The 20,803-nt window shown below is 41.0% G+C and overlaps 1 protein-coding gene across 2 annotated transcripts in view; it reads left to right on the top strand.

Annotated features, from left to right (window-relative positions):
- Nucleotides 1-13,104: 13,104 nt before the first annotated feature.
- The window catches only part of ABCA8 (ATP binding cassette subfamily A member 8), a 70,404-nt gene continuing 62,705 nt past the window's right edge, over nucleotides 13,105-20,803 (top strand). For both annotated transcript variants that reach the window (XM_077780292.1, XM_077780293.1), the window contains exons 1-2: nucleotides 13,105-13,226; nucleotides 20,158-20,259. In XM_077780292.1, coding sequence (XP_077636418.1) covers nucleotides 20,164-20,259 — 96 coding nt within the window. In that variant the 5' untranslated portion in view covers nucleotides 13,105-13,226; nucleotides 20,158-20,163. The remainder of the gene's footprint in view (nucleotides 13,227-20,157; nucleotides 20,260-20,803) is intronic.

Genomic DNA, 20,803 nt, shown 5'->3' with positions numbered 1-20,803 from the left:
TGGTTAAGGCTCTAAGGAGCCAGGAAGACTTTTAAAGAAAAGCATAAAAGAATCATTTATCAAAATTTCTTATAAATCTCTGTAATTCAGACAGCGAGGAAGGGATATACAAAGGGATTCATAGAAAGGATAGAAAGCCTGAAAATAAGAGGGAAACGCATTTAAAAAATCCATGAGAAAAGAAAGAAGTAAAAAGTAAATGGTGGTATGACAATGAACCTGACAAATCCAGAAGAAAAAAAGTTAGATCCCCACCTTGTACCTCACACAAAAACCAGTGTAGGTGGATTCAAGAGAAAGTGTGACAAATAAAACTTGGGAACTGTGAGAAGAAAACATGGAAGAATATATTTTCATTTCCAGAGAGGAAAGCATTTCTTTTTTTTTTTCTTTAAATAGTTTTTATTTTTGAGACAGAGAGAGACAGAACGTGAGCAGGGGAGGGTCAGAGAAAGAGGGAGACACAGAATCTGAAACAGGCTCCAGGTTCTGAGCTGCGAGCATAGAACCTGATGTGGGGCTCAAACCCACGAACCGTGAGATCATGACCTGAGCCGAAGTCAGACACTTAACCGACTGAGCCACCCAGGCGCTCCGAGGAAAGCGTTTCTAAACCAGGACACCCACAGACACACAACCCTAGAGTAAAAATTACAATGTTCAATCATAACAAAATTAGAACCTACGTACAACAGAAGAAATGATAAAAATTAAGGAAGTTAAAGAGCAGGCAAGTGCCTCAAGAAGTTGTCTGAAACAAACAACATAGGAAAGGAAATACCTGGAATAAAGAACTGCTAAGAATACATTAGTTGTAAAAGCCAAATAGTTAGGAGGTCAGATAATAGAAAGAACAGCTAATGAAAGAGGAAATCTACATGAGAAGATACTTGACTTTTCTGGAAAGCAAGGGAATATGGCCTCAAAGAGCAAAGGACAGATGGGCAGAGAGAATGGCAATACTCAGCGTTGCAGTGGATATAGGAGAATAAATTCTCATGTGGTCCAGGTGGGAGTACAGAGAACACTGGGGATATGGGCATGCGCACGCGCGCACGCGCGCACACACACACACACACACACACACACACCTTCCTACCCAACAATTCTGCAACTTCTCTTCTAAGACCATTACCTAGATACATTCTCTCACATTTCCATGAAAAGGTCTATGTTGGAACCTCGGGGGGATGCTCAGTCAATTGGATATCTGACTCTTGATTTCGGCTCAGGTCATGATCTCATGGTTCATGGGATCAAGCCCCATGTAGTGCTCTGTGCTGACAGTGCGGATCCTGCTTGGGATTCCCTCTCTCCCCTGCATCCCACCCCCTGCACCTCCACTTTCTTTTTTTTAATAATTTTTTTTAACATTTATTCATCTTTGAGAGACGGAGAGAGACAATGTGCCAGCGGGGGAGGGGCAGAGAGAGAGAAGGAGACACAGTGTCTGAAGCAGGCTCCAGGCTCTGAGCTGTCAGCACAAAGCCCGATGTGGGGCTTGAACTCACAAACAACGAGCTCATGACCTGAGCCCAAGTTGGATGCCCAACCGACTGAGCCACCCANAATACATATTTATGGAAACAAGAGACATGTACTTATTTTCAAAAGTACACTATTGTACTTTTAAAAACAGAACCCAGGCATGAGGGGCAGAGTGATGGAGGGGAGCAGAGAAACACCTGTGTGATAAATTTGGCACTCACACATTCTAAGCAGCTAATTCAAACCATGGAATAATCAGGCTATGACTGATTTGCAGGATGTTTCTTTGATTCAAATGTTAAATTTCTCTTCTCTTCTTTCTTTCTCATTAAACAGGGCAAGCGGTTAAAAGAGAAAGTGTAAGTTACCAAACATGAGCAAAAACTTTCTTGAGAAAAAGGGAATGAAACAAGACACTTTAATGTGATGACGCGAACAAAATATACTGCCCCTCAGTAGCAAGTTCCTTTGTACTTGTTTCCTGAAAAATAAGGCCACATCTTTATAAACAAAAGCAGAAGTCCATCAATTACAGGCTAAGAATATAATAAAGCAATTCAGCAGCTGGGAATTCAACAAAAGGTTCAAAAGCCTTTGATGGCACTCTTTTGTTTGTTTTTGTTAACGTTTTCCACTCATTAGAAGATTAAGATAGTGACAATTTGAAGAAATGATCACATATTAACCAATAGGCACAGGTAACAGAGATTTTCATGTTTGGATCTCTTTCCCTTTATAAAAAAGCATTTGCGTTTTTGAGAAAATAGTGGAGAATCTGGAAAACTGACAAAATGTTGAGAAGAGAAATCCCCATAAGTTGTTATAATCTTACCATCTTCAACATCAGGTAGCAATCAGGTGACCTTTGCTAACTAAATTGTATTGTATTGAATATATAGTGTCAATTTTGTTCTAAGGCCAAGCCTTTTGGAAATAAGAAGTAAACATGATTCGTTATTTGCAGTTTGTAAGTTTCCAGGATTGAGACCTAACTAACCAGGACGATGTTCTCTAGATTCTGTTTCCTGGAATTTCCACTCTGGAATCTTGGCGTGTACCTGAATACTGATCATTGCTGAGCGAGCAGCTCCTTGAAGCTGTGCCTGCCACAGACAGATTTACAGCAAAATCAAACACAGCCATAGTGCATCATCAAGTTTATGCTCCTCCTAGTAATTTATCACAGCCCACAACTTCACCCTCCAATGCTCTTTATGATCCAGGGTATACTTTAGCAGCGTCACATTGGAGACCAATAAACTTGAACTTCCATTAAAAATCCATGGGAATTACCAGTCAGTGGAGCAGTCAGAACACACCCGACCCCGACCATTTGGGCGAGGTTTGTGGGGCTGCAAAGCAATTACAGTAGTAACATCAAAGGTCATGATCACGGATCACCGTAACAAATGTAGTAATCATGAAAATTTTTGAAATGTTGTGAGAATTACCAAAATGTGATGCAGAGGCATGAAGTGAACAGATGCTATTGGAAAAAAATGGTGCCAACAGACTTGCTTGCTTCAGAGTGGCCACAAACCTTCAATTTGTAGGGGAAAAAATGCAATATCTGCAAAGTAAAATAAAGGACAGTAAAATGAAATATACTGGGGGCACCTGAGTGGCTCAGTCAGTTAAGAGCCTGATGCTTGGTTTTAGCTCCGGTCATTATCTCGCAGTTTGTGAGTTCAGTCCCTGCTTGGGATTCTCTCGCTCTCTTCCTCTCTCTCTGCCCCTCCTCTGTTTGTGTTCTCTATCTCAAAATAAATCAATAAACATTAAAAAATTAAAAAAAGAAATATGCTGGTAGTCAAAAGACATTTACGATTCCTTTTTACTGCTTAGAGAACATTTAAAAATAAAACAGGAATTTTTGTTTTCTCTGCACATTCTTTTTTTTAAGGTTTTTTTTTTTTAATGCTTACTTATTTTTGAGAGAGAGACAGAACGCGAGCAGGGGAGGGACAGAGAGAGAGACAGAGAGAGATTATTTGAAGCATGCTCCAGGCTCTGAACTGTCAGCATAGAGCCTGATGCGGGGCTTGAACCCACAAACCGTAAGATCACAACTTGAGCCGAAGTCTGAAGCTTAACTGACTGAGCCACCCAGGCGCCCCTCCCTGCCCATTTGTAATGGTGAAGGATTCACTGATTACTGGTAGAATTTGGTAACACTGCATTAATTTGTGCTCAGGCACCAGCAATTTTATTCCCTCTTCGGGGTGGTAGAAATGTCCTTTTTTCCCCTCTAAGGTTCTTTTCACTGGTTTATTACACATGCCTGGAGGCCCAATTAGGACACTGAGACCCAAACACACCTGAGGCAGGTAGTCTGTAAGCATTTTAGACAAAGGGACAATAAATTCATGAAGAATTGACAGGGTAAAGGAAAAGATAATTGGGAGTTTTAATTAGTAAGGAATTCTAAGTGGAATTTGGGCTGAGATAGTAGCTGATAGTAAAAACATTTGTTTCTACAGCTTTCTCAGTTTCCAAGTTCCTACATCTGGTGATAGTGACATCTTTTTACTTCTTAGTACAGGAAGTGCACCTTTCCTATGGAAAGATTTATCTCCTGCATTCAGAGGGACAGACGAGGGTCTGAGTGTCTTTGTGTAGGCTGTTTCCCAAGTAGCTTTAATTCAAAATAATTAATGTGCCATATTGGCATATTTGGGGGGGGGGCTGTCCTGGGCCCTTATACCCCACTGGTGTGAACGTTAACACATTTGGTCCAGGTTACACCATGATATTCAAAACAGTTATTCAACACCGAATATTTCAACCATACTTGGGTTAGTTGCTGAGGATNATGTAGTATTCCATGGTATAGATAAACCACATCTTCTTGATCCATTCGTCTGTTGATGGACACTTAGGCTCAAGGATTCTTCTTTAAAATACATTTGGTTCAAAAAAAACCCCAACAGAATCTTAAATACAGAACATAAAGTAGTGTTTGCCAGAGAGGAGTTGACTGAAGGGATGGGTAAAATAGAGAAAGGGGATTCAGAGTACACGTAGAGAACTAAGTGATGTGTATAGAATTGTTCAATCGTCGTATCATACACCTGAAACCAAAATTACACTCTGTGTTAATTATACTTCCATTAAAAAGAGCCCAATGCTTGCTTGCCTAAGCTTTCCTCTAGTCCAGCATATCCTATACCTTTAAAAGCTTATGTGATGAGTCGGAGTGCCCCTTTCAGACATCTGACCTTGTGTGATCCACCCAGGTTTCCGACGTGTTTTAAGAGGCCAGGACTACTTGCATACCAAAATCAGACAAGGGTATTTCAAGAAATGAATATGATAGAGCAACGTGCCTCATAAGCATAGACACAAAATCCTAACCAAATGTTACCAAATCAAATCCAGATAATCATGGTCCAAGAATGCAAGGCTGGCTCACATTCAAAAATCAATCCATTTAATTAATCATAATAACCACTAATGATTCATGAGATCATGACCTGAACTGAAGTCAGACACTCAACCCACTGAGCCACCCAGGTGCCCTAACATACTTTTAATTATTTATTTAAAAGTTTTTGGTTAATTAGTGAGATCTACTGTTTTCCTGTTCTGCACTTACTAATTTTTACTTTTGTTTTTCTGGACTCTTTGCTTTGGCTTTCTTTTTGGTTTATTTTGTTGTTATTTTTTCTAGCTTTCTGTGCTGGACATTACATTTTGATTTTATTTTAGATTTTTCTTGGATAGGAAGATTGGTTGGAGGAGGCTATCAAGAGGACATTAGTGCCCTAGGACCCTGTGGCTGGCCCCAGCAACCGGAGGCGGCTGGCCCCTCCCCTGTCTCTGGAATGTATGCCCCTCCCACTACGCCCACCCGGTGAGCCATTTTGCAGGTCGAGACCTTGAGAGACAAATGTGCTGCTGAGACCATTTCCAGGGTTTACATGATCAAACCCCGTTAAGGACTCTGGGTAAACACTGCAGGTTCCGGCGTGGGTGCAGAGATCCCGTCTGGAGGTGTGGGAGACAAGCCTTATAAGTAAGTCCCTTTGCTTCTTAAACCTGACATCTGCCCATCTGGAATGACCTGCCTTCTGTCGTTTGTCTCTCCCTGTTCTCCACCTTAGGGGCCAGTTTCAGATTTCACCTGGGAACTCTTGAAGTTGTGAACCAACTCTATTTAAGGTCATGAAGTTTCCTTTAATCACTTCTATAAATATATGCCACCGATTCTGATATGTAGTGTTTTATTATCATTACATTTTATAAAATGTTTAACTTCAATTTTTATTTCCCTTTCTACTCAAGAGACGTTTAACAGAAGGATGTGCAGTTTCCACGTAGAATGCCTTTCAAGTTCTGCTACTCATTCTTAGTTTTATTATGTCATTTTCTGAGAATACTGTTTATAACATTTCTCTTTGATCTAGCACTTGGTGATTGATTTTTGTGACCCGGCATCGGATCACTACGCCTGTCTGGTTCATGTGCACAAGAGAGATGAAGCTGTTTTCTCTGTAATCAGGGTGTAAAGTTACTTATATTGACATATGATACGTTCTGACATAAATTCAGATTTACGGAAAGGTTGCAAGAATATTTGCACACATGCAAAATACACAAACACACACAGGCCCAGCCATAGATACATATATACATGATTCATGCAGTACCTTGTTCTTTGTGATTTTTAAAAGATACATAGAACTGTGTGCAGGTATAACTATAGTCTTATGCGTTGATATCTACATATAGTACCGTTTTAAAAATGTGTATTTATTTTTGAGACAGAGAGAGCGTGAGCAGGAGAGGCAGAGAGAGAGGGGGACAGAGGACTAGAGCGGGCTCTGCACTGACAACAAGCCCGATGCGGGGCTCCAGTTCACCAACCAGGAGATCATGACCTGAGCCAAAGTTGAGTCTCAATGACTCAGCCACCCAGGCGCCTCTATATATATATAGTACCTTTTTTATTCTGCTGTTCACATCTTCTGAATTCTTACTATGTCTTGTCCAGTTCCTCTGTCTCATGCTCAAGGTGGTGTGTTAAGTATTCCACTGTTGAGGGGTGCCTGGGTGGCTCAGTCGGTTAAGCGACCGACTTCAGCTCAGGTCATGATCTCACAGTTCGTGGGTTCGAGACCCGTGTCGGGCTCTGTGCTAACAGCTAGCTCAGAGCCTGGAGCCTGTTTCAGATTCTGTGTCTCCCTGTCTCTCTGCCCCTCCCCTGCTCATGCTGTCTCTCTCTCTCTCTCAGAAATAAATAAAACATTAAAAAATTAAAAATAAAATAAAGTATTCCACTGTTGAGATGCCCTGTTTCTGTCTCCTTGCATCTCCTTGTAATTTTTATTTTATAAAATTGGTTGCTGGGTTTTTGGCCAATAAATATCATAATCATTATATGGGGCACCTGAGTGGCTCAGTCAGTTGAGTGTCCGACTTCAACTCAGGGTGTGATCTCACTGTTCGTGAGTTCGAGCCCCACAATGGGATCACTGCTGTCAGCCTGTCAGCCCATTTCCCACTTTCCATCCTATGTCCCTCTGTCTCTGCCCCTCACCTGCTTGTGCTCTCCCCAAAATAAATATTTTTTTTAAAAAATAATTATTATTAATTAATTGCCCTGTTCAGTTTTTTTAGTTGAGTTGTATTTGCTTGATATCAGTATTCTTACATTGGATTTCTTAGTGCCAATTACCTGGTATATTTTTGCCAATCTTTCATTCCTGCTACTAACAATTTGCATGTTTGTGTGTTTATTAATGATTAGATTAGCTAGAGCTCAGCGATGTTACCAGTCTTCACAAAGACCACAAATTCTAGTTTCATTGAAGTTCTGTATTATTTTCATATTTTATTCTAGCCATCAAAACCATAAATTGTCCTCTAAGTACTGCTTTAGCTGCCTCTCACAAATTTTGATATATTGCGTTTCACTTTTATCTCTTCAAAATATTTTTCTTTTTAATATATTCTTTGAAAATGCATTGTTATATATATGTTGCTTAATATCCAATTATTTGGGCATTTTCCAGATAAATTGCTATTATTATTTTCAATTTAATTCCCTTTTGGTCACAGTGCACTTGTAAAATATTTTTAGTTTATTAAATTTATTGAGATTTGTTTTGTGTTTAATATACATCTACTATGATGACTAGTCCATGTGTATTTTTTTTTTTAATCTGTTTTGGGGCGCCCCGGGTGACTCAGTCGGTTAAGCATCTGACTTCGGCTCAGGTCATGATCTCATGGTTCATGGGTTTGAGTCCCATGTCGGGCTCTCTGCTGACAGCTCAGAGCCTGGAGCCTGCTTCAAATTCTGTGTCTCCCGCTCTGTCCCCACCTGCTCGCGCTCTGTCTCTCACTCTTTCAAAAATAAATAAAACAATAAAAAGATTTTTAAAAGAATCTGTTTTGTTTTGGTTTTTTGCCTAGAGAGCTCCATAGTTAGTTCAAGAAACGGGGTTGTATTCACATTTCTGACATAGTTGCTGATTTTATCAGCTACTGAGCCACAGCTGTTGAAATCTGCAGATTTTACTGCAGACTTGTTTGTTGGCCTTTTCGGTTCTGTTTTTTCTTTCTTTCTTTCTTTTTTTTTCTCTTTCCACTCATTTTTTTATTAAATAAATACAGCTGCTAGTAGTTCTGTTTTTTTCACTCATGAGTTTCCAAGCTCAGCTCTTAGGTCTATACACATTTAGGTTTTTAATGTCTTTTAATGAATTAACCTCCACATGATTGGGAAAGACTCCTGTATCACCGGCAATAATTCTTGTCCTTCAAGCAGAAGAACCGCACCAGTTTTCTACTGTGATGAGTCTTTCATGGTGTTTCTTCCCTGATGTTTTTGTTTTCATCTTTGGGCCTTTAAGGTGTGCTTTCGTTTTTTGTGGATAGCATGTATTTATGGCTCTTTTACTTAAAAAAATTTTTTTTAACATTTATTTCTTTTTGAGACAGAAAGAGACAGAGCATGAGCTGGGGAGGGGCAGAGAGAGAGGGAGACACAGAATCTGAAACAGGCTCCAGGCTCTGAGCTCTCAGCACAGATCCTGAGGCATGGCTTGAACCCACAGACCATGAGATCATGACCTGAGCCGAAGTCGGATGCTTCACCGACTGACCACCCAGGCGCCCCTTTGGTAGCCTGATGAAATACAAACTCCTCACCTAACAGTTAAGGGTGCGTTTTAGCCAGTATCAGAATATAGTCATTGTATACAGACCTGAAATTATCCATAAGGATCATACTGTCATTTGCTAACTTTACACATAAACTTATATGCATATGTGAGACAGAGAGAACTTTATTATAGGCATGGGCTCTTGTGTGTCATTGAGGAGTCCTCGGGGCTTTCATGTCTGGTTTCCAGTTGTCTGTTGCTGGACCTCAGCTGCAGGATGTTAACAGTGTTTAGCAATAGCCATCAAATATCGTCATTTGTGTATTTACCTGTTGAGACACCATAGTCTCAAATGCCTTATAGATATGTACCTGCTGGTGCCTTCATTTCCACCAGTGCATCTCCTAATTCTCCAGTGATGAAAGTTTTAATACTTGGTCCACCACCGCCTCGTGTATGGGGCCATGTTCTTCTAACACCATACTACCCAAATAAGCTAGGTTTCCACTTCCAGCCAGTAAGTGAGTGATCCGGTTGCAAAATCAACTTTCATCGCTTGCTTTTCTGGACCATGTCTGATATTAAAGGTTAGATTCTCTGCTGTGCTACACTGGAATTTTGAGTGCAAGATAATAAGAGATTCATATCTCATAAAAGAAAAAGGAAGAGAGAAGATGGGAGCAAAAGAGATGTGGAATTGTGATGTAAGAGCAAGAAAGCCTCAAGCAAGCCACCGGAGAGCTCTAGACGGGTTATGCCGACAGAGCTGTCCCCATCAGGTTGAACAGCTGGGTTTTGATCCTAGCCTCACTCAGTCATCACTGGATGCAAGTAGCCCCAAGGAAGAATGTGAGGTTGTGCAGCAAAGGCAGATCCAGAAGGAACTGACAGCCAAAGGCTGTCTACTCATCCTGCCCCCCAGAGCAATTTCTTCCTTGAATGGAGAATGAAATGAACCAGCTTCATGCCTTTCACAGTCATATGAAAGCGCCGTGAGTCATAACTCAACTAGTGTACAGCGCTGGGCACCTGGGTGGCTCAGTTGGTTAAGCAGCCGACTTCAGCAGGTCATGATCTCGTGGTCCAAGAGTTCGAGCCCCGCGTCAGCTTGGAGCCTGCTTTGAATTCTGTGTCTGTCTGTCTCTCTGACCTTCCCCCGCTCATGTTCTGTCTCTCTCTCTCTCTCAAAAATAGATAAACATTGAAAAAAAACCCTCTTTTTTTTAAACTCTTACACTGAAATTCAGGAGCATGAAGCCAGGGAGGTGAGGTATTCTGTTCATTTGTATGTTGTTGCTGGGATGACTTCGTCTTTTGCTTTGTTATTTTTTTTGTTTTTTTATTTGATTTTTCATTGTTTTGCATATTTTTGGGGAGTCCAAGATAAGACAAAACCCAATTATATACCCTATATATATTTTCATTAAAAGAGATTATCTTTTTTAGAGCACAGAGACACACACGTTAAGAACAAAGTATAAGAAACATCCCTTTGGTCCCGATATTATTTTTTTGGTCTACACGATGGGTTAACAGGCCACTCATCTCAATAACACATTCTCCTTAGGCCAGTTGCACTTTACATGTGAGCATCTGGCATCGTTCCCTCCAGCTCAGTTTTGTGTTTGTTCTTCTTCTTGTTCATGACCTCCTCTTTGCGCTGCTTTCCTTCTCATCAGTCAGTGATGCCCTTGCTTGTCACCTGTTCTGTGGAAAATGTTTGGGTTTCCTGGTTCTGGAAGACTCTTACGACTCCTGTGAACAGCGGCTGTGGTCACAGTGACACATCTTCTCTTCATTCCTTGATGAAGCCAAGCACCTCAACTTTCTCAGTGACATGGTCATTGGTCCGTCTCCGATTGGCACTGTGGTTGGACTGGCCCACCGCTGTTGGTGGTGTCCTTTTGGTCTCTTGGGCTCCACTTTGGGTTCTAACTGCCCTCCGGAGCCTATTTTGGTCAATGACAAGGGTGTTCAACCCAGTTCAGGGCAGTGGTCTCTCGAAAGGGACACAGAAGGGTATCTGTTCCCTAGAAAACCACAGATAATTCAGCTGCATGATCTGATGTTTCCCTTTTCAAATGTCCCTTCCTCTTGCTTCCTACTGCTTCCTGCTGCTGTGCTGAATGTGTTAAAAACACTGGCTCATGTACAAGGAAGGAGCTCTCTAAGCAGTATTTCCTTCCCTTGATGGGCAATGTAGAAGCACTTTTTGTTTTCTCAAACATAAGCTAATGCATTACATAGTTTAACCCTGGGGCAAACTCCGTCCGTGAACGTTTATCATTTTATCTTGTTCCTCATCCTTGTTGCTTGTACTTGGTTGATTTTTCAGATCATCTGGATACAAAAATGTACGAAGATGTACAATAATTCTATCTTTTAATTTTTTTATTTTATTTTTTAATGTTTTATTTATTTCTAGGAGAGAGAGAGACAGCGTGAGCAGGGGAGGGTCAGAGAGAGAGGGAGTCACAGACTGAAACAGGCTCCAGGCTCCGAGCTGGCAGTCAGCACAGAGCCCGACGCGGGGCCCGAACCCACGAACCGCGAGATCATGACCTAAGCGAAAGTCGGACGCTCAACCGACTAAGCCACCCAGGCGCCCCTATAGGCCTCTTGAGTAAGGCCTAGGGGAAATCATCAGAGTATATGCTTGTCAAGATGTTTTGGGGATTCTTCTGACTACTTCTTCAGACAACAGATTCTGGACCTTAAGATTAGCTCAGAACTGGCAAATACACAAGAGATAATAACTTTTTACTGGGGTGATAATGACTGTCCTTAGCCTCTTACTCTCCATTCTTGACTCCTGGTTGTATCTATTAAGCAACACCTTGTTGGCTGCCTACCTATTTTGCCCCTATATGATGGTAAGACTTCTACATTCTACTTAAAAAGGTTAACTATTCCTTCCAAGTAGACTGTGTAAAGTTAAANTCACAATGAGAAAATTGGAAAACTAAAAATGTTCAGAGAAGACCAAAGAAGGCAGGAAATGGGAAACAGAAAGATGAAAATCAGAGAAAACAAATAACAAAACGGCAGACCTGAATCCTAAAATATTAGTAGTTAGGTGAAATGTAACTGTTCTAACTATGTCCATTAAAAGACATATATTTTCAGATTGGAATTAAACAAACACAGGAACAAAAATGACATCACTCGAGCTGTCTAAATGAAGGTCACTTCAAATATAAGAATACAGTTAGTTGAAAATAAAAAGATGGGAAGATATACTATGGAAACACTAATCAAAAGGAAGTGGGAATGGTCATATTAAAATCAGGCAAGGTGGACTTCAAAACATAGAAAGTCACCAGGAGTAAAGATGGGCATCGTTATCTAATGATAAAAAGCCAATCCACCAAGAAGACATACCAGTCCTAACTGTATGCATCAAACACCACAGCTTCAAAGTGCATGAGACAAGACTAGTTAGATCTGAAAGGAAAAATGGAAGAATCCATAATTTTTGTTAAAATCTTCAGTATTTGAACAAAATATGAACAGACCTAGTAAACAGAAAACCAGCAAAAATATAGAAAAATTCAACAACACCATCGACAAACTGGATCTCTTTGATATTTATGTAATACCCCCCTCAATAGCAGAATGCACTTTTCTTCAAATGCATAGGGAATATTCATCAAGATAAATCATATCCTGGGTCATAAAACCAGTCCTAACAAATTTGACATACAAAATAAGTTTTCTGACCACAGTAGAATTAAACTAGAACTCAGGATGCCTGGGTGGCTCAGTCGGTTAAGCATCCGACTTCGGTTCAAGTCATGATCTCGCAGGTTGTGAATGCAAGCCCTACATCAGGCTCTGTGCTGACAGCTCAGACCCTGGAGCCTGCTTCAGATTCTGTGTCTCCCCCTCTCTCTGCCCCTCCCGTGTTCATGCTCTGTTTCTGTCTGTCTCTGTCTCTCCCTCAAAAATAAAGAAATATTTTTAAAAATTCAAAAAACCAAAAAAGAATGAAACTAGAAATCAATAACCAAAAGATACTAGGAATATCGCCAGACATTTGGAAATGAAACACCACACTTTGAGATAATCCACAGGTCAAAGAGTAAATCTCAAGGGAGACTAGAATCAAAATGAGAAACAGAGAAATGAAAACCCTGATTATCCAAGTGATGATGTCAAGCAGGCAGCACCGACCTCTGTGTAGAGAGGAGCTTTTCTCTGAACTGTTTACTTTCCCTTCAAAGGCACTGCTTAAATTTTGATATCAGCCCACAATTAGCTTGGTCATACCAGACAAACGCTTAGGAATATTGGATCTCCTTGATAAGATTGCTCTTTATAATATGACATGGCCAGGAAGCGAAGTGTAAATGTAAATTTCCATGCTCTGCAAGGAACTGGCTGAATAGAAGTGAAAACACCAACAATCCAAGAGAGATCACGTGACTGATGTTTGGCAGAGCTGCGGGACTGAGGTCACAAGCTGCGGAAGGCAGTCTGCGCAGGGATTTTTCACAGAAGTCAAGCATTGAAAGTAAATTGCAGAGAGGCGGTAGAAACGAGGAAAAAAAATACGAACCCTTTTCTTCTAGATAAGGACATCAGTGGATAAAGTGTGATTCTAGATTCCTTGCTTCAGATTTCTCAAAAGTAAGTTCATTGTATTTTTTCTGTTTTGTGAACTGTGTTTCAGGGTTTTCTTTTTTTCCTCATCACAAATTTATAAATTTGAATGCTAATCCTCTGTGGAGAAACTGTTTGGAAAATGAATGGGTTGTTTTGACGTTTTGAATACTCTGTGGTTAACATTATACAAATGAAAGCATTGTGTTAAAATATAAAGTTTTTAAAATTATGCAACTCTTAATATGATTTTTAACCAGAAACCGAGTGTGGAAATAAGCTGAAATTTGCTTAACATATTGATTGTGAAGAAGTAGGGATCTTGGGGATCGATTTGTAAACCTGAATTGTTTTTAAAGCGATAGTTCTTTACTTTCATTGCTCAATAATTTGTGGCTATTTTGGATAAGCTGTTCCATGACTTTTAGACTGTTTACCAAAAGCATTTACAGAACTCTGTTTATTGTCTCTGGCTCTCACTCTTAGGCTCTGAGAATTTTAGAAACGTGAGATGCTTTCTGAGCACAATGTGGGCCGAATCAAAATTGACAGCCGCATTTCCTTATCTCAATATTATTTCAAATGTGCATTACTTCCCTAAGCAGAGATTTCAAGCTCCACTAGTATAAGCATTTTGCTCTGAATTTAACAACTGGGTAAAAGGAGACAAAATCAGAGCCCTTACAAAATGAAACTATCTACTACAGGCATAATAAGGAATTCATGTTAGGGTTAGTCTTTTGATCAACTATAGAACGTACACGAACGGCGCTGGGGGTGGGGAATGAAGTAGGCAATACTAATTCCCAATGGAAAATCTGAGGGATTGGAGCCACCCTGAAGTTTCCACACTGAATTGGGCTGTGCCTGATTCCACAGTGAGATCACTTTTGGGCCAGCTGACCTCCTACACAGCGATGCCCAGTACCCTTAAAAGTGTCTACACTGAATTCTCTGCACTAGGAACAGCCTATGGGATCTTCAGTCTTGTTATTTCTGGATACCTGACCTAATGCTTTTTTTTTTTTTTTTGTCTGGGAACTGTCTTCCTCTCATCACCTGCCACTCCCTGGACTTTCTAACCTCTTCACCCAACCTGCTTCCACCTAGATTTGCGTCTCAGCCTCATTAGCAGACATGTGTAAGGTTTTCCCCAATGCTCACTGAGACTTTATTTGCCTCCCATTGGAACTGGCTTCTGGACATCTCTATGAGCTTCGTCTCTAAGAAATAGCACGGCCTTAAGCGTCATCCTGTGGCATGAATGGAATGACAGATTCAGGTGAAGGCACAGCCATTCCTCATCACTATGGAGAGGTTCATGGCCACCATGTGGTTTCTATCCCTGGCCAACATGACATGCACGTAGGAAGAGGAGAATGCTTACTCCAAATTCAGGAGTTAAGAGCCATATTTGGGGCACCTGGGTGGCTAGTTGAGCATCCGATTTCAGCTCAGGTCATGATCTCACAGTTTATGGGTTCAAGCTCTGCGTCGGGCTCAGTGCTGACAGCTAGTTCAGAGCCTGGAGCCTGCTTCAGATTCTGTGTCTCCCTCTCTCTCTGACCCTCCCCTGCTTATGCTGTCTCTCTCTCTCAGACATAAATAAAAAACGTTAAAATTTTTTTTTTAGGAAAAAGAGCCAAATTCAAGGTGGAGCTGCTGGTTCAGTGCTCAAAAGTCTCAACTCATTCTTGCCATTTATGTCCCTAGCATGCTTCTCAGAAAACTGATGAGCATTCCAGGATATCTGTACTTTCTATAATTCAACTTAGATACACTATTTGCTCCTACAGCGAGGACCTTTTGAGAGCCCTCAGTTTCCACAGTTTTCCAGAGAACCTCCGCAGAGCATCTTTGTGTAGTATTGGTTGATTAGGGCTTTGGAAAGATGTGGTATTATTATGCACTGAGAAACTTCCTTCTGGGAGGTATTTTGGGTCTCTGCAAAAAAAAAAAAAAAAAAAAAAGAATAAATTTCCCTACCTAACCCTCACCGCCACCACCACTAGCTCACATATACACACGTGCACACACACATACACATTCATAGATGCTCTTTGCCCAGGGGAAAGGGGCAGTGTACTCCTAGACTGTTCTCTGTGATATCGCTGGAAGAATAATGCTGCTCTCTGCAGGCAATTTTAGGTAGAGTCCCTGGGATGTTTTCACAGTGAACTAGCCCACATACAAGTCAGAGTCCTGGGTTCTTAATCTGGCTAAAGCCTATCCAAGCCTAGTTCAAGTGGAGTTGCTATCCTCCATCTCCAGAATAAGTTCAAGTTTATCACAGACTCCCCACAGTAACCTTATGGACTCCACTGGCAAATTTAATTAACTATAGGTGACTGAAATAAATCTACTTTATGTATCCTTTACATTATATGTATTCTTTAAATTAAAGATTGAACCTAATTTCTATAATAATAACCAGAATGATCAGATTTGAAATTCAGCAGAGATAATTGTCTAGAAAGTGTCTGTTTGTAAGTGGACAGTGAAAATAAATGATGTGGAGTTTCTATTTAAGAAAGAGATTTTCCTGGGAAAGTCCAAAAATTAAGAGCCATCATTAAAAGAATATAAATTTGCTTATATTCTTTTAATATAAACAGGAAAGGAAACGTGGAGGGGGGTATCTCGATAAACTTCAATAGTAGGTAATTGGGACAGAAGTAGGAACAGAGGAAAAGTAGGTTTAACACGACAATAAAACACAATGAAAGATCATCCAAAAAAAACATTTATACGTGACTAAATTCACCTCTTAAAAATATAGCATCTGAAAAAATTGTATCTATCACTTTGGATTTCTAAAAATTAATTATGAATTTTTCCTACATTAATCACACATTTAAAAATTTGGCAAAAGGGTAAAAATAAAGAGATGGATAAAGCTACATTAGGCAAATAGGAAGCTAAAGAAACTTCATGTCTCTATGCTATTATCAGAAATAAGGGCAACCTACCATTAAAACTGAGCCTGGGTGGCTCAGTTGGCTGAGTGTCTGATTTCAGCTCAGGTCATGATTTCACAGTTTGTGAGTTTGAGTCCCATGTCAGGTTCTGTGCTGACAGCTCAGAGCCTGGAGCCTGTTTCAGATTCTGGGTCTCCCTCTCTCGGCCCCTCCTCTACTCTCTCTCTCTCTCTCTCTCTCTCTCTCTCTCAAATAAACATGAAGAAAAACTTTTTTTAATACAATACCAAAAAAAGCAATAAAGCAAGGTTTTATACACCTAACCACTTAGCTTTTAAATGCACTGACTAGGGATGCCTCGGTGGTTCAGTCAGTTGAGCATCTGTCTGACTTGATTTTGACTCGGGTCATGATATCAGGGTCAGGGGATTCAGCCTTGGGTAGGGCTCCATGCTCAGCACAGAGCCTGCTTAGGATTCTCTCTCTCTCTCTCTCTCTCTCTCTCTTTCTCTCTCTCTCTCTCTCTCTCACTCTCACTCTCTCTCTCTTTCTTACTCTCACTCTCACTCTCTCCCTCCCTCTCTCTGTCCCTCTCCCCCTCTCACACTTGCTCTCTCTTGCTCTATGAAGTAATAAATAAATAGGGGCACCTGGGTGGCTCAGCCAATTAAGAATTGGACTTCGGTTCAGGTCACGATCCCACAGTTTGTGTATTTGAGCCCTGGTTTGTGTATTTGGGCCTGGGCTTTGTGCTGACAGCTCAGAGTCTGGAGCCTGCTTTCGATTCTGTCTCTCTCTCTCTTTCTCTCTGACCCTCTTCTGCTTGTCTTCTCTCTCTCAAAAAAAAAAATGATAATAAAAAATAAATAAATAAATAAAAGAAAAACAAACAATTCTTTAAAGTTTAATAAGCAAAATAATAAGTAAATAACAACACACACTAAAAAGTAATGGAGGGGTGCCTGAGTGGCTCAGTTGGTTAAGCATCCAACTTTGGCTCAGGTCATGATCTCACAATTCATGGGTTCAAGCCCTGCGTCAGACTCATGCTTACAGCCCAGAGTCTGTGGCCTGTTTTGAACTCTGTGTCTAGCTCTCTCTCTCTCTGCCCCTCCCCCTGCTAACACTCTGTCTCTCTCTCTCTCTCACAAATAAATAAACATTAAAAAATTTTATAAATAAATAAATAGACATTAAAATTTTTTGAAAAAATATAANGTCTGGTCCAATGAAGATGACGTGGTTATTTCAAGCACACATGGATATCTCCAAATATTAAAATATGCGATACCACTGGGGAAGTCTCAGGGAATTTCAAAGAAGTGATGTCTTACAGAGCAGCACTTCCTCAGACCACAGCGTGATCACGTTAGAGACCAAAAGTTTAAAAAGCACTGAAATCAAAGAAATGCAATATTGTAGGAGCTAAGTAGGGAATCCTAAGTCACATATCTTGTCCGTAGCTATATTTACATTGCACAGCAAAACTAAAAACAAAAGCAACAAATAACACACAGCAATAAACATTTATGGCCGGGATGTGTTAGGTAGTTTTTAGGTGGTTCTGCCTATCTTGGATAGGCTTGCTCAGATCTCTGGGGTCTGTCTGGCCGTCGTTGATGTCAGCTACTCTAGACTGGGATGATTGGGATGACTCTGCTGTTTTGTGTCCTTTTCATGTCTCAGAGGCTAGCCCAGGTATGCTCATATAGCAATGGCAAGGCTACAAGAGCAAGATAGACTCAAGGTCTCATGAAATCTAGGCTCAGAACCTGCACAGTTCGGGGAACAGAGCACTCTCAGCCTTCTCTACAGTCAAAGTTATAGCCTGACTTCAAGGAAGGAACTCCAGAGTTCCCAGACAAAAAGTATGGACAAAAGTAGAGGTGAAGAATTGGGGCTTCTATGTTAAATAGGAGTGGTAAGAGTGAGTGCCCTTGTCTCGTTCCTGATCTTAGAGGAAAAGCTTTCAACCTTTCACCATTTAGTATGATGTCAGCCATGGCCTTTATCATGTGGAGGCTTCTTTTTTTTTTCATGTTTATTTATTTTTGAGAGAGAGAGAGACAGAGTGCAAGCAGGGGAGGGGCAGAGGAGAGAGGGAGACACAGAATCCAAAGCAGACTCCAGGCTCCAGCTGTCAGTACAGAAGAGGCTGATGTGGGGCTTGAGCTCACAGACTGTGAGATCATGACCTGAGCCAAAGTTGGACACTTAACCAAGTGAGTCACCCCAGGTGTCTTGTGGTGTATTCTTTCTATACCCTACTTTGTTGAAAGTTTTTATCGTGAAACGATGTGTATTCTGTGAAATGCTTTACATCTATTGAGATGACCATATGGTTATTACTGTTCTACTTGTGCGCTGTATTAGCTTTTCAATTTGCATATGTTGAACCATCCTTGCATCTAAAGGGTGAATCCCACGTGATTGTGGTGTGTGATCTTTTTCATGTGTGGTTGCATTCAGTTTGCTAACATTTTGTTGAGAATTTTTGCATCTGTGTTCCTCAGCGATATTGGTCTGTGATTTTCTCTTCCTATAGTGTCCATATCTGGCATTGGCCTCGGGGTAATGCTGGTCTCATAGAATGCCTTTGCAAGTATTCCCTCCCTTTAAGGTGTTTGAAGTCTTTGAGAAGTACTGACGTTCATACTTTTTTAAATGTTTGGTAGAATTCACCAGTAAAGCTGTCTGATCCTGGGCTTTTCTCTGTTGGGACGTTGTTTAATTTCAATTGTAATTTTTTTTTTTTTATTTGAGGGAGAGAGGGTGAAAGTGTGTGCGCACGAGCAAGGAAGGGGCAGAGGGAGGGGGAGAGAGAGAGAGAGGGAGAGAGAATCTCAAACGGGTCCCCATGCTCAGGGTGAAGCCCAATGTGGGGCTCCTTCTCACAGTCTTGGGATCATGACCTGAGCCAAAATCAAGAGTTAGACGTTTAACCAATGGAGCCACTAAGGCACTCCTGACGGGAGATTTTTGATCACTTATGCAGTGTCATTCCAGCTTTTCTTTTGTTACTCATTTCTAGATTCCTATCCTGATGGTCAGAAAAGACACTTTATATAATTTCACTTTGCTGAGAGTTGGTTTGTTGCCTGTAGTATGATCTATCCTTGTATCTGCCGGGAGGTCTTGGGTATGTGAAAGTATCTTCTCCCTTCTTTGAGCGATAGCCTATCTTTGCTTTGTATCAGTGCTGGATTCTCAAGAAAACCTCAGCAGTAACTCACCTTTGCCTAAGAATGGGGGCAGGGAGGTTTCCCACCCCACCCTTGATGGTCAATGGCCACTGCTTTTTACCTCGTGCAAGGGTCATGTTGCATCAAATAAGGTGCATTTAGATGGTGGTGTTGCAGTCCAGTGGATGGCAGGGAAGCCTGGATGTCAAGCTATGGACACAAGGACTGGAGGGTTCAGTCTTTGCAGTAGAACGGCAGAAGGAAACAAAACTCTGGAGGAAAGACTCCAGCTGTCTCAGGCTCCCAGATACATTACTGCTCTGGAGCCAAGAGCTGTTGGAAACACACAGTAAAACCTGTACCATCCAGGCACTTTGTGCTGGAGAACATCATTTCCTCTGAGCAGTGGGGAAGAAAATACATTCTGTAAGACCCGGGAAAATGAACCACCCTGATGGCCAAAAGGAGAGCCTCTTCTTCCTTGCACGGCTCTTCAGTCCTCTCTACTGACAGCTTTACATCATGCCGGCTGGCAAACACAAATATTTCCAGGGCCCAGATCCACTTTCACAGAGCAGGCTTCAAAGGCTGAATTTTGAGCTGAGAGGCAATAAACTGATAATCGACACACTACATGATGAACAAATGGGGGAGTAAAGAGTTTGGAGGTGGGAAGAAAAGAAAGCCAGAGGAGTAATGAAATGCCAACTTCGGAACTCTCAATTCCTAGCACTCATTTCTAGCATTGCAACCATCAGCCTACTCTTTTTTGTTTGTTTGCGGGGACATTTCTGGGGGTATTTCTTCACATTAAAACCATCACGTTTACATGATCTTCTTTTCTTTCTCATTAAACAGGGCAAAATGATTAAGAGGGAGATAAGTGTGTGTCAACAAACATGGGCATTGCTATGCAAGAACTTTCTTAAAAAATGGAGAATGAAGAGAGAGTCCTTGATGGTATGCCTATTCCTTTGTATTTACAATATGGAAATGTATATTCTTTGGGAAATAACTATACTTTATCTCCCCTTCAAAAAACAAAACAAAACAAAACAAAACAACCTTTCTATTACAGAAGAAGCTGTTCCTCAAATGCAATCTGTCTACAGACATAGATCCTAAATTGAGGTCTTAAAGCACTGAAGCTGGCTAGCAATAGAAAATCCAATAAACATTTTAAAAGTCAATGGCCATGGGGCGCCTGGGTGGCTCAGTCGCTTAAGCATCCAATTTGGCTCAGGTCATGATCTTACAGTTCATGAGTTCAAGCCCCGCCTCAGGCTCAGTGCTGACAGCTCAGAGCCTAGAGCCTGTTTCAGCTTCTGTGTCTCCCTCTCTGTCTGCCCTTCCCCCGCGCATGCTCTGTCTCTTTCTCTCTCTCTCTCTCAAAAATTAGTAAACATTTTTTAAAAGTTTTTAAGTCAATGGTCACATTTTTGCTAGTGCTCCTACTCATGAATAATCAGTTTCAGATGCTGAGATTCTAAACGCACGGTAAATC

Source organism: Crocuta crocuta, unplaced genomic scaffold, assembly GCF_008692635.1.
Source record: "Crocuta crocuta isolate KB4526 unplaced genomic scaffold, BGI_CrCroc_1.0 scaffold288, whole genome shotgun sequence".
NCBI classification, from domain to species: domain Eukaryota; kingdom Metazoa; phylum Chordata; class Mammalia; order Carnivora; family Hyaenidae; genus Crocuta; species Crocuta crocuta.
This window is presented reverse-complemented; position numbering and strand designations above follow the sequence as displayed.